General features: G+C 36.1%; 1 protein-coding gene across 3 annotated transcripts in view; it reads right to left on the bottom strand.

Moving 5' to 3' along the window:
- The window catches only part of lars2 (leucyl-tRNA synthetase 2, mitochondrial), a 113,678-nt gene that overhangs the window by 59,615 nt on the left and 37,213 nt on the right, over positions 1–16,850 (bottom strand). For all 3 annotated transcript variants that reach the window (XM_048152529.1, XM_048152527.1, XM_048152528.1), the window contains exons 6-7: positions 14,019–14,108; positions 12,963–13,106 (exon numbers count right to left, since the gene is read on the bottom strand). In XM_048152529.1, the coding sequence (XP_048008486.1) occupies positions 12,963–13,106; positions 14,019–14,108 (234 nt within the window). The remainder of the gene's footprint in view (positions 1–12,962; positions 13,107–14,018; positions 14,109–16,850) is intronic.

A 16,850-nucleotide genomic window follows, 5' to 3' on the forward strand; every position in this document is an offset into this window, starting at 1 on the left:
GACTTTTTTTTTTTTTTTTTTTTAAGTAACGCAATAGTTACTTTCCCTGGTAATTAGCTACTTTTATAATGATGTAACTCAGTTACTAACTCCGTTACTATTTGTGAGAAGTAACTAGTAACTATAACTAATTACTTTTTTAAAGTAACGTGCCCAACACTGGTCATAATAAGGTGCTTCAAAAACAACCTATAGGGTCTTTTTTTTTTTTTGGAGGACAGTCTGCATAATCAGATGCAGCTTTATTTTTAGTAACAGTAATACAGCATTTTCTCCATCATACAATACGGTTTAAAATTAATTGCATGCCATTTATCAACACAAGCCATCCAGCATTTAATATGATATTCTAAAATCGATCTATCTTACTGCAGTGTGTCTCAAACAAGTGTCTCACAGTAACGTTATATCATCATTTTCAACACACTCAAATGTGCGGGCGACTGTCGCATAATAAAAATTCCACTGCTTGCGAGGCGTGTGTTGTGTTCGTCTCTCGTTAACACTCGGTCCTGCTCTGCTTCATACTACCTTAACATTAATAATCACATCCATGAACATGATTTCTTCCCGAGTCCTATCCCGATTATTTCCACCGGCTGAGATGTGAAGACCACATGTCCCAAGATTTAAAACATTTAAACTTGGCATCATCAAGCAACGCCTTTGTTTTGAATAGGCCTCTAGCGACCTCTAGCGGACAGAAAATCCTACATATTGCACCTTTAATACTTCTAGGAAAATATCACAAGCCAAGTTGTAACTAGAAAGAACTACAACCACAGATACAAGGACCCCAAAAATGTTCACCAAAGACGTCCATGTAATTTGTGCTTTGGTTTCTCACAGCGTGGATTGCAGGAGAGGATTTTATCAGCCAAACATGCCTGCCAGCATTCAGTCTGCAAACACGCTTAGATCTGACTTGGACACACTGCGAGGTGTAAGAGGCAAACAAAATGCTCAAAGAGCCAAGCAATGCAGAAGAGCCAAACCAAAGGCTACATCTCTCTATTCAAACCTGTCCATGTTTTCAAATAAAATGTGGTTCAACAAGGCTATAGAGAACATTTCTGAAGCCATTTATAGAGTCTCCATGGCAACACACAAATCTATTAAACAGTGGAAAAAGTGATGCAAGGTAGCAAGTGTTTGGTGATCTGTTAGGAGATCTGCTTTGGTGCAGACAGAATTATTTGCATACTGTACATGACGCATGACTGCATGTTCAGGGCTGAATGAGAGAGTGCTTTAAGGAACTGAATGTGAAAATATGAGCACTGTTTACCTGTGTAACTCATCGCCATGATGACAGGGAGTTGTTGGAAGCTGCCATGAGTGTTGCTTTAAGGTTTGAGGTTGTTCTGGACAGTTGTTTAAATGCCTATATCCTATAATATGAAGGTCCCTCCTTCAATGTACTTCAATGTACACTACTGTTTGGGGTCAGTACTTTTTTTTTTTTCTTTTTTTTTTCCCCAGCAAGGTGCATTAAATTTATTGCATTCATAAAGTGACAGAAAAGACATTTATGTTACAAAATATTTCAATTTCAAATGCTGTTCTTTTGAACTTCCTACAGAGTAAATTTATCAGTTTCCACAAAAAAATATGAAGCAGCACAACTGTTTTCCTCTCTGATAATAATCAGAAATGTTTCTTGAGCATCAAATCATCATATTAGAATGATTTCTGAAGGATCATGTGACACTGAAGACTGGAGTAATGATGCTGAACATTCAGCTTTGATCACAGGAATAAATTACAGTTTACTACATATTTAAATTCAATTGTAACAAGCAATTCAAAACTCAATATCTTCACAATTTAACGTCACAAAGGCCTTTAGATTAGACTGACCAAATATGATGTTGATCTGATTAAAGCTCTAGGAGGAGTTTGTTAAAGTACAATGTGTGGAAATGGCAAAAACTGCACAAATTTTGCAAAGAAAACACAAAATATCTCACTTCCTGTTGGGGTTTCAGATTTTGCACCCAGTGACTTTTTTGTAGGTATTGGGCTGTTACATCTGTCTACTGAATTTCATACCTGTACGTGAAACGTAGCGCGTAATTGAAATTTTGTAGGTGGCGCTATCGAGCCATTTTGCCAAATCTTATTCTGAAACCCATATCAGACGTAAATTTTCACCACTTCTGACGCGTGTGCAAAGTTTAATGAGTTTTTGAGCCCTCAAAAATGCGATTCATTTTGGAGAAGAAGAATTGACTGAGCAATTACAATAGGGTCCTCACACCATCGGTGCTCGGGCCCTAATAATATTTCATAACATAAAAATAATAAGTCAGGATGAGTTATACACCTAAGCTTAATACTACAGGCTAGATGTTTTGAACAACTCTTAAGCAATGGGGTTAATGAAATTATGCTAAATCTTTGTCCAGATCTATTAAAGGATTAGTTCACTTCTGAATGAAAATTTCCTGATAATTTACTCACCCCACTATATGGAGAAAAATCCTGGAATGTTTTCCTCAAAAACCTTCATTTCTTTTCGACTGAAGAAAGAAAGACAAACATCTTGGATGACATGGGGGTGAGTAAATTATCAGGAAATTTTCATTCTGCAGTGAAATAATCCTTTAATTTATTGAAAAATATATTGTGTAATGCAGACACAAATGTCAGGGCATAACTGTCATGATATCAAGAAGAAAAAATATATTAAAACAGTAAAATTCTAGAAAAAAAAAAAAAACGTATTAAAAAGTTTGGCTAGTCGTTTATTAGTTTTTAGAAAAACAATATAAGCAGTGAAGCAGTTTTGTTAAAATAGTATAAATATTTGGACATTTTTAGTCTGCCATGTGATGCAACCAACATGCAAAAAAAATAAATAAATAAATAAATAAATAAATAAATAAATAAATATATATATATATATATATATATATATATATATATATATATATATATATATATATATATATATATATATATATATATATAAATAAGTAAATGATATGACAGCCCTACTGAATGTGTGTCAAGGCCAACAAATCTCTTTAAAAATCAGGTAAGCTCAGGTTGTCAAATATCATGCGGTGCAACTCGCCAAATCATACATGATATTTATGAATTTAAAATGATATTTTAAGCAACATACTTAAATCAGTTTTGAAAATAATGATGAAGATATGTACACTCACATTAATGCAAGGTATAAGGAAAATACGTTTCTTGATGTTTACAGGACATACATTTTTTAACATGACATTTTTTTTTTTTTTACTTTAATGGACAGGACAGTTATGCAGACACACACACACACACACACACACACACACACACACACCTCCACTACTGAGAAAATGAGAGTCTCTGTGAATCGCAGGAACATGCCGTGTCATTTCAACACATCCAACAGAGACAGACAGTGAATCAACATACACACGCACACAGACAACTGCTATCTAAAGCAGCTTCTGATCTGAAACAATCTACATAGGAGGCAACTAGACACAAATATAATGTAGTGTATGACAAGAAACTTGACTTGTGACTGATTTCAATAGAGTTTGCCGATAGCATGTTGACAAGCTAATGAAACAATACACAAACATACTCTGCATCCGAAATCGAATACTTCCCTACTATATAGCATCCCAACAGAGTAGTATGTCCGAATACATATAACAGTAGGTGAAAAGTACCCAGATGACCTACTGCTTGAGCTGAGATTCTGGAAAACAAATACAATCTCTGATAGACAATATTAGACCACTTCAGACTAGAGCTGCACGATTCTGGATAAATTGAGAATCTTCTTGTTGTTGTTTTTTTTAAATAGAGATTTTCCCACGATTCTGAACAACAACTAAACATGTAACATAATTTACTAGAAGTTCTTATAAAATATTAATTGTTGCGGTTTATTTAAAAATGTTTAAATAATTTTAATGAATTATATAAAAAAAAAAAACATTTTGAAATAATTATAATGGTTCAATGATGAATAATGTTTTTTTAACAGTCGCCACCTACTGGTGGAACAATGTAATTAATACAATCTTTATTTGAAGCATCAAGTTACTTTCAAAAGGTGATTTATTTTGATCGCTACCGTAGACATCAGTGTTTATATCCCAACTATAAACTTTTATCCAATTACTCCTGTAATAATTTGAATTATTGTAACACATTAATAACTGTTGTTTCATACCTATACATGACAACTGCTCTCTCTGGACCAGCAGCAGTGCAGATCGCTGTGATTTTGTCAAAGGTTTAATAGACAGGCGAATCGTTGTCATTTAGAAATAGGATCATGTGGGTGTTTGAATTGAGATCACGATCTTTTAACGATATCGTGCAGCTCTACTTCAGACCCCATTTAATCTCATTAAACTATCAAGTTACTGTTACAGTAAGTTACTGTACAAACTAGTTCCCAATAATCTTTTTTTAGACCCAATTAGACCTCATAAGATCACTAAGCAACCAAATAAACCACATATGCATTTCTAGCATGTTAGCATGTCTTAAGTGTCGTTAGACATTGTTAGCCTTTTGCTAGGTGTTTTTTTTAGCATTATTTAACATGCTTTCTAGACAGAGCTAACATGTTTTAGCACAATGCTAGCATGTTTCTAGCATGTTCATAACACGTTTTAACATGTTGCTAACATTTCTGACATGCCGCAGAACTACTTCAATCAAACTCCCTGTCTGTGTCAAAATGAATATATTGATCTAACTGGTTTTATGGGTTGGTAAATTGATTCCTGATTTTACAAGTTATAACTGTATATATCATTTAGTGATGCAATGTTAATACACCAATCTTTCAAATCCAATGGAGATCTGCACACTCTTATTCTCCCTTTATTTAACATTTAAGTTTAAAAGCGGCAACGTTTCGGTCAGAGACCTTCGTCAGGCATTCATACATAGCTATAAAACACACATAATTAGGTACAAATAGGGCTATATTAACAACATTCACATATCCGTACAAAAATACCAATTAGAAAAATGAGTTGAGATCAAGTTCTAAATTCATACTTTTGGGGAAAAAGAGTATAAAGTGTATAAATATAGTACGCTTCTCTTTTTAATAAAATGTTGTTGACATAACCACCTCTCCTAGGTAATTTAACATGTTCAATTCCAATGTACTTGAGTATGGAAAGGTTATGTCTTATTAAGTTAAAATGTACTGCTACCGGATTTTTTGATCATTTGTACGTATACTGCTTCGATGTTCTGCAATCCTAGTCTTTGAAGCACGTTTTGTTTTTCCTATATACAGTGCTCTGTGTAAATGAGTACACCCCCTTTAAAAAGTAACATTTTAAGCAATATCTCAATGAACACAAAAACAATTTCCAAAATGTTGACGAGACTAAGTTTAATATAACATCTGTTTAACTTATAGCATGAAAGTAAGGTTAATAATATAACTTAGATTACACATTTTTCAGTTTTACTCAAATTAGGGTGATGCAAAAATGAGTACACCCCACAACAAAAACTACTACATCTAGTGCTTTGTATGGCCTCCATGATTTTTAATGACAGCACCAAGTCTTCTAGGCATGGAATGAACAAGTTGGCGACATTTTGCGACATCTATTTTTTTCCATTCTTCAAGAATGACCTCTTTTAGAGACTGGATGCTGGATGGAGAGTGATGCTCAACTCGTCTCTTCAGAATTCCCCATTGGTGTTCGATTGGGTCAGATCAGGAGCCACTAAATACTTTGTATTCCTCACCTATGCGACGCCATGCAGTTTTGAAGTCCATCAGTTCCAAAAACATTTATCTTGGTCTCTTCACTCCAGAGTATAGAGTCCCAGTCGTCTTCATCTTTGTCAGCATGGGCCCTGGCAAACTCTAGGTGGGCTTTTTTGTGCCTGGGCTTTAGGAGAGGCTTCTTTCGTGGACGGTACCCATGCATGCCATTCCTCTGCAGTGTACGCTGTATTGTGTCATGGGAAATAGTCACCTCAGTTTGGCTTTCTACTTCTTTAGATAACTGCAGTGAACTTGCCGATTTTCTTCAACCCTTCTCATCAGAAGACGCTTCTGTCGAGGTGTTAACTTCCATGGACGACCTGGACGTCTCTGTGAGATGGTTGCAGTTCCATCTTTTTTAAACTTTTTTACCACTTTTGCTACAGTATTCTAACTGATAAGTAAAGCTTTGCTGATCTTCTTTTAGCCTTCACCTTTCTGGTTTAAAGAAATTATTTTCTTTCTCAGGTCTTGTGACATTTCTCTTTCATGTGGTGCCATTGCTGACAGCATGAAATGGGAAGGGGTTTTAACACCCTTTTACAGTCAGCTGTCTGCTGGACACCTGTGTAACAATTCTTGTTAAATTAGACATTTGTAGTCTAAAATGTAGCTTTGCTCCAGAGACTTTCAGTGGGGTGTACTCATTTTTGCATCACCCTAATTTGAGTAAAACTGAAAATTTTGTTCTATAAGTTATATAATTAACCTTACTTTTATGTTATAAGTTAAACCGCTGTTATATTTCACTTAGTCTTGTCAACATTTTGGAAATTGTTTTTGTGTTCATTGAGATATTGTTTAAAATGTTACTTTTCAAAGGGGGTGTACTCATTTACGCACAGCGACCACAACTATAGTTACCTGGACGGATAGATAAAAAGTGAGAGGATCGTTCTACAGATAAATTAACGTTAGCTCTTACCAAAAGATCACGTGTGTTATCAGGACGTTTATACACATATCTTGGTGTTTTCTCAAAGACATCAAGGAGAGGATCGGATTTCAGGATATACCAATGTTTATCTATGATCTTTTTTAAGTCTGGGCAAATAGGAGAGTATTGAACGACACATGTAATAGTTTTATTTTCTGAGTTTAACCGTTTTTTATTTAGAGATGTCTCTTGATTTTCATTTTCAAATCTCCTAACTGCAGACTGTATCCAATCTTCATTGTAACCTCTCAATACACCAATCTATCAAAATATGCTTCTTACCTTAAAATGTACTGATAACAACCACAAATTAAAGTAAATTATATGGTAATTCGTAATTTTTACAATGAAAAAAGGCTAACAATGAAAAAAACACATTAGCAATTATATTTTATTTAAATGTTAATTTCAACATTTACTAATACATTAATAAAATCAAACGTTGTATTTGTTAATATAATTGAATAGAACTGAGTTAACATGAACTAACAATGAACAGTTGTAGTTTTATTAATTAACATCAACAAAGATTAATAAATACTGTTACAAATGTATTGTTAATTGTTAGTTAATGTAAATAACATTAACTAAGTACATGTTGAGATTAACATTAACTAAGATAAATAAATGCAGTAGAAGTAGAATGTGGCAGTAAGTTTGGGGAGATAATTTTTAGTCCATCTCCTACCTTGAAGTCCGTCTTGCAGATATGGACTAAAAATGAACTCCCAAAATTGTATTGCTAGATTCTGGAAGATAAATTCTTCAAACAGTGATACAAGAGGATGTGGTGCTGGTCCTCTCGGTCTATAAAGCCTATAAAAAACAGTCTTCATGTATTTTACTACACCACAGCTTGTGATTCTTACTTAATCACTGGAGGTCATTTTTTAGGATTCTTTAGCTAACGTAAGTCACTGAGATCCTGACACCTTGCACTTCTGGAGACTCCAGGTAGGTTGCGGTTCTGAAAATTGTGGCGTTGGAGACTAAAGGTTTCTTGATGGTTTCACACTTACAGTATCTCACAGAAGTGAGTACACCCCTCACATTTCTGTAAATATTTTATTATATCTTTTCATGTGACAACACTGAAGAAATGACACTTTGCTACAATGTAAAGTAGTGAGTGTACAGTTTGTATAACAGTGTAAAATTGCTGTCCCCTCAAAATAACTCAACACACAGCCATTAACGTCTAAACCACTGGCCACAAAAGTGAGTACACCCCTAAGTGAAAATGTCCAAATTGGGCCCAATTAGCCATTTTTTCTCTCCGGTGTCATGTGACTCATTAGTGTTACAAGGTTTTAGGTGTGAATGGGGAGCAGGTGTGTTAAATTTGGTGTTATCGCTCTCACTCTCTCATACTGGTCACTGGAAGTTCAACATGGCACCTCATGGCAAAGAACTCTCTGAGGATCTGAAAAAAAAGAATTGTTGCTCTATATAAAGATGGCGTAGGCTATAAGAAGATTACCAAGATCCTGAAACTGAGCTGCAGCACGATGGCCAAGAACATACAGCAGTTTAACAGGACAGGTTCCACTCAGAACAGGCCTCGCCATGGTTGACCAAAGAAGTTGAGTGCACGTGTTCAGCATTATATACAGTGCTTGTGTTTGGGAAATAGACGTATGAGTGCTGTCAGCATTGCTGCAAGGTTGAAGGGGTGGGGGGTCAGCCTGTCAGTGCTCAGACCATACGCCGCACACTGCATCAAATTGGTCTGCCTGGCTGTCGTCCCAGAAGGAAGCCTCTTCTAAAGATGGTGCACAAGAAAGCCTGCAAACAGTTTGCTGAAGACAAGCAGACTAAGAACATGGATTACTGGAACCATGTCCTGTGGTCTGATGAGACCAAGATAAACTTATTTGGTTCAGATGGTGTCAAGCGAGTGTGGCGGCAACCAGGTGAGGAGTACAAAGACAAGTGTGTCTTGCCTACAGTCAAGCATGGCGGTGGGAGTGTCATGGTCTGGGGCTGCATGAGTGCTGCCGGCACTGGAGAGCTACAGTTCATTGAGGGAACCATGAATGAGCAGAGCATGATCCCCTCCCTTCAGAGACTGACTGATAACGACCTCAAACACACCTCCAAGACAAACACTGCCTTGCTAAAGAAGCTGAGAGTAAAGGTAATGGACTGGCCAAGCATGTCTCCAGACCTAAACCCTATTGAGCATCTGTGGGGCATCCTCTAACGGAAGGTGGAGGAGCGCAAGGTCTCTAACATCCACCAGCTCCGTGATCTCCTCATGGAGGAGTGGAAGAGGACTCCAGTGGCAACCTGTGAAGCTCTAGTGAACTCCATGATGCCCAAGAGGGTTAAGGCAGTGCTGGAAAATAATGGTGGCCACACAAAATATTGACACTTTGGGCCCAATTTGGACATTTTCACTTAGGGGTGTACTCACTTTGGGGGCCAGCAGTTGTGTTGAGTTATTTTGAGGGGACAGCATATTTACACTGTTATACAAGCTGTACACTCACTACTTTACATTGTAGCAAAGTGTCATTTCTTCAGTGTTGTCACATGAAAAAATATATTAAAATATTTACAAAAATGTGAGGGGTGTACTTACTTCTGTGAGATACTGTAATTCTTTTGCGCCATGCATTACGTAATCACGTTGGAAAGGTCACACGTGATGTTGGCGGAAGTACCGATCCAGTGTCTACAAAGCAAACGTGCAAAGACTAAGTCAAATGGCCTTTACAAAAAAAGGTAAAACAACAATGTCAGATGTGGTGGAGAAGTTTGAAGTTGGAGGAGAAAATAAGATGGAGTTTTTCGCCCTACCATGATTCTTCCACCTAAAAGAATCTTTTCACCTTTCCAACGTGATTAATGTGTGGTGCAGTGCAGGACGAGCATTTTTGGTTAAAAAGTAAATACTTTTTTTTTTTTTTTTTTAAAGAAAATGACGGATCATTTCTCAAGATAAGTCCCTTATTCCTCGTCTGGGATCATGTAGAGCTCTTTGAAGCTGCACTGAAATGGACATTTGGACCTTCAACCCATTGAACCCCAGTGAAGTCCACTATATGGAGAAAAATCCTAGAAATGTTTTCCTCAAAAACCTTAATTTCTTTTCGACTGAAGAAAGAGCGACATAAACATCTTGGAAGACATGGGGGTGAGTAAATTATCAGGACATTTAAACTAATCCTTTAACAGGTTTTGTCTTTTTCTGTAAAAACACATTTTTACAGTGTGGTTTTTTTAGTTATTTTATTTTATCTGAGTTGTGTTTGCCCGTGAACCAGTTGGCTTTACTATTCTAGAGTGTTATGGGTGCTTGCCAGGCATTGTGCTTTTAAGGATCATTGAATGAGCAAGCTGGCAAGTTTTAGGTTATATAATAATAGCTTTTCCACAATATAATAGCTGTACTGGACAAAAAAAATAAAAATATTTGCGGGTTCAGAGCTGGCTCTCAATCCCAGTACAATCAGAGGTGGAGGACCAGACGAACCGTTCACACCTCAGATGGAATCAACCTGAACCAGGGGGAACGGGGTCGTTTCATGCGGGAGATACCGACGGATTGTGTGGAAGATACAAGGGCACATTCCTTTTCCTCTTTTTGCACTTACAAAGACATGAAGCTTTACAGTGTTAATGCAAGTAAATGAACAGTAAATGATGTGCATTAGGTGTGCAACTGCAGCATTATGTAATTTATCTTTTTAGCGCTGCCACAGAGAACCATGGGAAAACAGTTACACGGGTCTGTTGTTGTATGAACTGGCTAAATGAGCTATAAATTCCGGCAAGCTTTATTGTTTTTGCTTCATTAGTAGAATACAAAACTAATTTCACTATTTAAACTTAATTATGACCAATTCCATTTTGCTTCCAACATGATTCTTTAACAGACGCCTCCACTGATGATTACCACACTGTAGTGACATTCATGTAAATACAATCATTTCGACATGACTCGAGGGCATCATAAGCCTCCAAATCTTCAGCACAGACAGGCCTCCTCTGTGAGATCTTGAGCAGATAAACTGATTTAGACTCACAGGACTTTAAAACAGTTATTGTGTGGGTGGAATATATATTTTTTTAAATAGAGGAAGTATAATTAAGATCGAGTGCACTCTAGCCAGCCTCCCTGCAGCAGATACTGTACAATAATAAATCGCAGGCATGTTCGTCTGGAATCATACTGAAGTACTTTGTTGTAACCGAGAGCATTATGAATATCTCATAAGGACACATGCTGTTCTGAATTATTATGATGGTACCTTGTAAAAAGATAATAGATTGTAATTTGTTTTCCCCTGTTTTACCTTTTCGACCAATGACTTTTCCTTAGACTTTCCAGTTATTTGTGAATACTAAATAAGGATTTTAAAATACAAACCCGATTCCAAAAAAGTTGGGACACTGTACAAATTGTGAATAAAAAAGGAATGCAATAATTTACAAATCTCATAAACTTATATTTTATTCACAATAGAATATAGATAACATATCAAATGTTGAAAGTGAGACATTTTGAAATGTCATGCCAAATATTGGCTCATTTTGGATTTCATGAGAGCGACACATTCCAAAAAAGTTGGGACAGGTAGCAATAAGAGGCCAGAAAAGTTAAATGTACATACAAGGAACAGCTGGAGGACCAATTTGCAACTTATTAGGTCAATTGGCAACATGATTGGGTATAAAAAGAGCCTCTCAGAGTGGCAGTGTCTCTCAGAAGTCAAGATGGGCAAAGGATCACCAATTCCCCCAATGCTGCGGCGAAAAATAGTGGAGCAATATCAGAAAGCAGTTTCTCAGAGAAAAATTGCAAAGAGTTTGAAGTTATCATCATCTACAGTGCATAATATCATCCAAAGATTCAGAGAATCTGGAACAATCTCTGTGCGTAAGGGTCAAGGCCGGAAAACCATACTGGATGCCCGTGATCTTCGGGCCCTTAGACGGCACTGCATCACATACAGGAATGCTACTGTAATGGAAATCACAACATGGGCTCAGGAATACTTCCAGAAAACATTGTCGGTGAACACAATCCACCGTGCCATTCGCCGTTGCCGGCTAAAACTCTATAGGTCAAAAAAGAAGCCGTATCTAAACATGATCCAGAAGCGCAGGCGTTTTCTCTGGGCCAAGGCTCATTTAAAATGGACTGTGGCAAAGTGGAAAACTGTTCTGTGGTCAGACGAATCAAAATTTGAAGTTCTTTTTGGAAAACTGGGACGCCATGTCATCTGGACTAAAGAGGACAAGGACAACCCAAGTTGTTATCAGCGCTCAGTTCAGAAGCCTGCATCTCTGATGGTATGGGGTTGCATGAGTGCGTGTGGCATGGGCAGCTTACACATCTGGAAAGGCACCATCAATGCTGAAAGGTATATCCAAGCTCTAGAACAACATATGCTCCCATCCAGACATCGTCTCTTTCAGGGAAGACCTTTTTTAGAATCGGGTTTGTAAATAAAATAATTCTAATTCAAACTAATTGACTAATTCTGACTAATTTATGAAATATTCTGACCAATTCACCATAAAGAAAACTCAAAACTGGCTTCAAACAATAGTGATGTCTGATTTGTGAATCACTATTTTAATGTACTGTACAATACCTAGCCAAAGAAATATTCTAGAATAGAGCATACAATTTAATTTTTATAGACATTCACAGAACTTTTACAATTTTCCAGAAAATAAATCCCTATATGATTCTTCATGACTGTTTTATATTTTTATATTTTGTTTTATATTTTGCCCTTTTTCAAAGTCTTGATGTTGTTTTTGGGCTCTACTAGAACAGGTTTTCATGCTTGAATGTTCATTATTTTCCTCATATTCTCCATTGTTGCAGCTCCTCTCTTCCCAGTCTGTCAGTAACGCTACTGTCAGTAGCCCCTCCTTCTGAAAAGAGCAATGTGCTCTGATTGGTCGGCTGGAGCAGTGTGTTGTGATTGGTCAAGCGCTTTGAGTGTGTTTGGGAAAGGTCCCGTCCCTTACCATAACCGTGAGATTCAACACACTACTAACTAACTCAACCAGGCCCCGCCCCTTTATTCTGCATATTAATTATTTAAATGAGGAATACTGTGATGTGTTCATTGCTGGAAGAAAACTTAAGAAGTTTCAAGAAGTTGACACTGATATAGAGAATAACTCCCACTGGAGGGAATTTGCAGAGCTTTTTCATGCTCAAACAGCAACATTACACACTAAAGAAAGATGAACAAGGAAAAAAGCCTCATAGGATCAGACTGCTTCAGGCTGTTGTACCTTGGCATAGTTGGTGGTTTTGATGAACCACTGCTTAAGAAGCTTCTGTTCGACGGGAGCTCCAGACCTCCATGAGCGACCGCTTTCATCCACCTGTTCATCTGCAAGAACCGTCTGATCCACGGGGTCCCAGTTCACCAGCGCCTGCACACAGTACCACAGAGAAAATATATGAACACATAAAATGTCATTGTGTTAGATATTAAACCAAGTGGAATCTGTAAATGAATGGCGCAGGATCTTTTCTATTCACTAAAATGGACTTTTATTCATCATTTTGGCTCAATGGCTTGTAATCAGCTGGTGTCAATGTGATTCTTAGTGCATGTATGAAGTAATTTCTCCTGAAATTCACACAGGTGTCCCATCACAGGAAGTACAGGATCATTGTGGATTGTGGGCTCAAAAGTTTGGGATCAGTAAGATTTTTTTATATTTTTGAAATATTCTGGTCACCAAGGCTCCATTTATCTGATCAAAAATAGAGTAAAAACAGTAATATTGTGAAATATTATTATTACTGTTTTCTATGTGAATATATAGTAAACTGTAATTTATCCCTGTGATAAAAGCTGAATTTTCAGCATCATTACTCCAGTCTTCAGTGTCACATGATCCTTCAGAAATCATTCTAATGTGATGATTTGATGCTCATGAAACATTTCTGATTATCATCAATGTTGAAAACTTTTGTGCTGCTTTGTATTTTGTTGAAACCGCAAAGTTTTTTTTTGAAAATTTTAATGAACAAAGTTTAAAATACAGCATTTCTTTGAAATTGAAATCTCTTGTAACACAAATGTCTTTGCTGTCACTTTTGATCAATTTCATGCATCCTTGCTGAATAAAAGTATCACTTTCTTTAGAAAAAAAAAATGATAGTGATCCAAACCTTTGAATGGAAGTGTATTGTTTTATCATTTCTCAGTAAAACTACTTTTTTAAAAATGTTTTGCTTGTAATTTATTTACACTGATAAACATTACTTTCTGAGGAATTAACTTATCTCTCAGCTATAGACGAAAAACCAACTGATCACATGACGCGTGTTCTCACCTCTTTCTGATAGGCCAGTCCAGCCTCAAACAGCTTGATGAACAGATATTGGGTCCACTTATAATAATCAGGCAGACAGGTTGTGACCTCCTGTCAAAAGATTAGACAAGACCACATTCAAATGAAAGAAGTCACATTTCAATATAAACCAAATATCTGAAAAATATCCAACCCATGGATAGAAGGCAGAGCAAAACTACAATATACAGGGCAAAACAATAAGGATAGTATAGATATTTTTACGCACACAAACAATATTTCTAAAAGTATAATGTATGATTTTGTTTTAGGGTTAGTGATAATTGTAGTGGATCAGTGAAAATGCTTGAATTACTCGTCAGACCGAGCCATAAAGAAAAAAATCCACTACAGTAAAAGTCTGGATAAAAACTATAAAAACCTTTAGGATTTAAAGGATCTAAAAAACCTTTAGGATTTAAACTATAAAAACCTTTAGGATTCATGTATTTATGAATCTCTTTTCAAAGCTAATTTATTTTATATTTATTTAGAATGTCCAGATTGAGCAGAGCTCAAATGTAAAGGATTTTTGGGTTGCTTAACACTTCCCATACTTCCTTTTGTGTTATTTCAAGAGCCCCTTTCACAGTCTAGACTCCTAAAGTTGTCCCAAATTGAGTATTTGGGCCAGAAGAATAGAGGTCACCAAGAGGTTATAAAGAAACCAATGTCCACTTTGACAGTCATCTCTGCATCGGTCTGGTCTCTATGGTAACGTGACCAAACCGAAGCCAGTCTTAAGCATTAGACAGCCAGAGCTTGTCTCACTTAACGAACTCTAAAAGCATTAAGAAGACATTCTCTAATCCAATTAGGTATAACTGAACTCAGAGTGGCACGTCTGGCATCAGCCCGGTGCTGCTCATCAGCCGGCTATCGCCATAGATACAGTCAACACAATCCAGCTGTAAATGATGACAGAAGCACCGGCAAAAAAGGCTCTGGGTTAAAATAGTAATGTACAGAAGAGGTCCGTTTATGGCTTAAACTATGGCTTTTAACTATTTATGAGTGTTCTGTGCTAATTTATGGAAAATTTAATTGAATCAATTCTGAAATAAGGTCCTGAGCTGTGTTGGGTGTAATGCATTACCAAGTAATTAATTACTGTAATTGAAATACTTTAAATGTAAAGTAAGGGATTACTCTGAATTTTTCTGTAATTTAATTACAGTTACTTCTGATGTAATCACATTAAATACTGTATAGACTACAGAACAACTCAATAGTGGAATCAACATCAAAATTTAACGTCTAATGTAAAATGTATGTTTTTAGTGTAACCTTCTCCCTTTAAATACTATGGTCAGGTCAAGAATAATTTATGCAATTTTATATTATTTATTTGAAAGAGCAGTATCACGTCTATCCTTGTATTGTTTAACTGGTCGAGGTTGATATGGGATTTAGAAAGTAATTACTAATAAGTAATGCAATACTTTTTAGAGATATTAAACAGTACAGTAATCTAATTACACTGTTGAAGATGTAATTAGTAGCTAGTAATTAATTACTTTTTTAGAGTAACTTACACAGCACTGGTCCTGGGTAACTTCTAAAGGCTCTTTTAATAATAAATGATAAAACAGATTGGTGAATACAGCGTTCCAGCCATGTGAAATGTGTCTGATATCACACTATCATTCAGAAAACCATAGCAGAAACTTTGTGAAAGAGAAATAAAACACAAAATTCAATTACTCATTAGCATATCTTTATAATGTAGTGTTTATTAAACGACTGTTTTAAGGTTTGGGGTCAGTAAGATTACTGCTTTTATTCAGCAAGGATGCATTCAATTCATCAAAAGTGACAGTAAAGACATTTATTATGTTACAAAAGATTCTATTTCAAATAAATGCTGTTCTTTCGAACTTTCAGAAATCAGAAATGTTTCATGAGCATCAGCATGATCAGCTGATGCTCATGATCATCAAATCAGCATATCAGAATGATTTCTGAAGGATCACGTGACAATTAAGACTGCAGTAATGATGCTGAAAATTCATCTTTGATCACAGAAATAAATTACATTTTAAAATATATTAAAGGGTTAGTTCACAAAAAAATAAAATTCTGTCATTACTCACCCTCATGTTGTTTTAAGACCTTCATTAATCTTCAGAACACAAATTAAGATATTTTTGATGAAATCTGATGGTTCAGTGAGGCCTCCACTGACAGCAAGATAATTTCAAACACTCAGAAAGGTACTACATTTTTTAAAAAAAAACAGTTCATTTGACTACAGTGGTTCAATCTTAATGTTATGAGGCGACGAGAATACGTTTTGTGCGCAAAAAAAACCAAACAAATAACGACTTTATTCAACAATATCTAGTGATGGGCTATTTCAAAACACTGCTTCATGAAGCTTCGAAGCTTTACGAATCTTTTGTTTCGAATCAGTGAAACAAAACGTGTATCAAACTGCCGGAGTCACATGAACCATTGGAATTTCAAAACACTTTTGACGTAACGAAGCCTTGTTTACTGAAATCACGTGACTTTGGCAGTTTGATACGCACTCCGAACCACTGATTCGAAACAAAAGATTTGTAAAGCTTCGAAGCTTCATGAAGCAGTGTTTTGAAATCACCCATCACTAGATATTGTTGAATAAAGTCGTTATTTAGTTTTTTTGGCGCACAAAAAGTATTCTAGTCGCTTCATAACATTAAGGTTGAACCACTGTAGTCACATGAACTGTTTTAAATATGTCTTTAGTAGCTTTCTGGGCATTTGAAAGTGTTAATTATCTTGCTGGCAACGGAGACCTCACTGAGTCATTGGATTTCTTCAAAAATATCT

The sequence above is a fragment of the Megalobrama amblycephala genome, linkage group LG13, assembly GCF_018812025.1.
Source record: "Megalobrama amblycephala isolate DHTTF-2021 linkage group LG13, ASM1881202v1, whole genome shotgun sequence".
NCBI classification, from domain to species: domain Eukaryota; kingdom Metazoa; phylum Chordata; class Actinopteri; order Cypriniformes; family Xenocyprididae; genus Megalobrama; species Megalobrama amblycephala.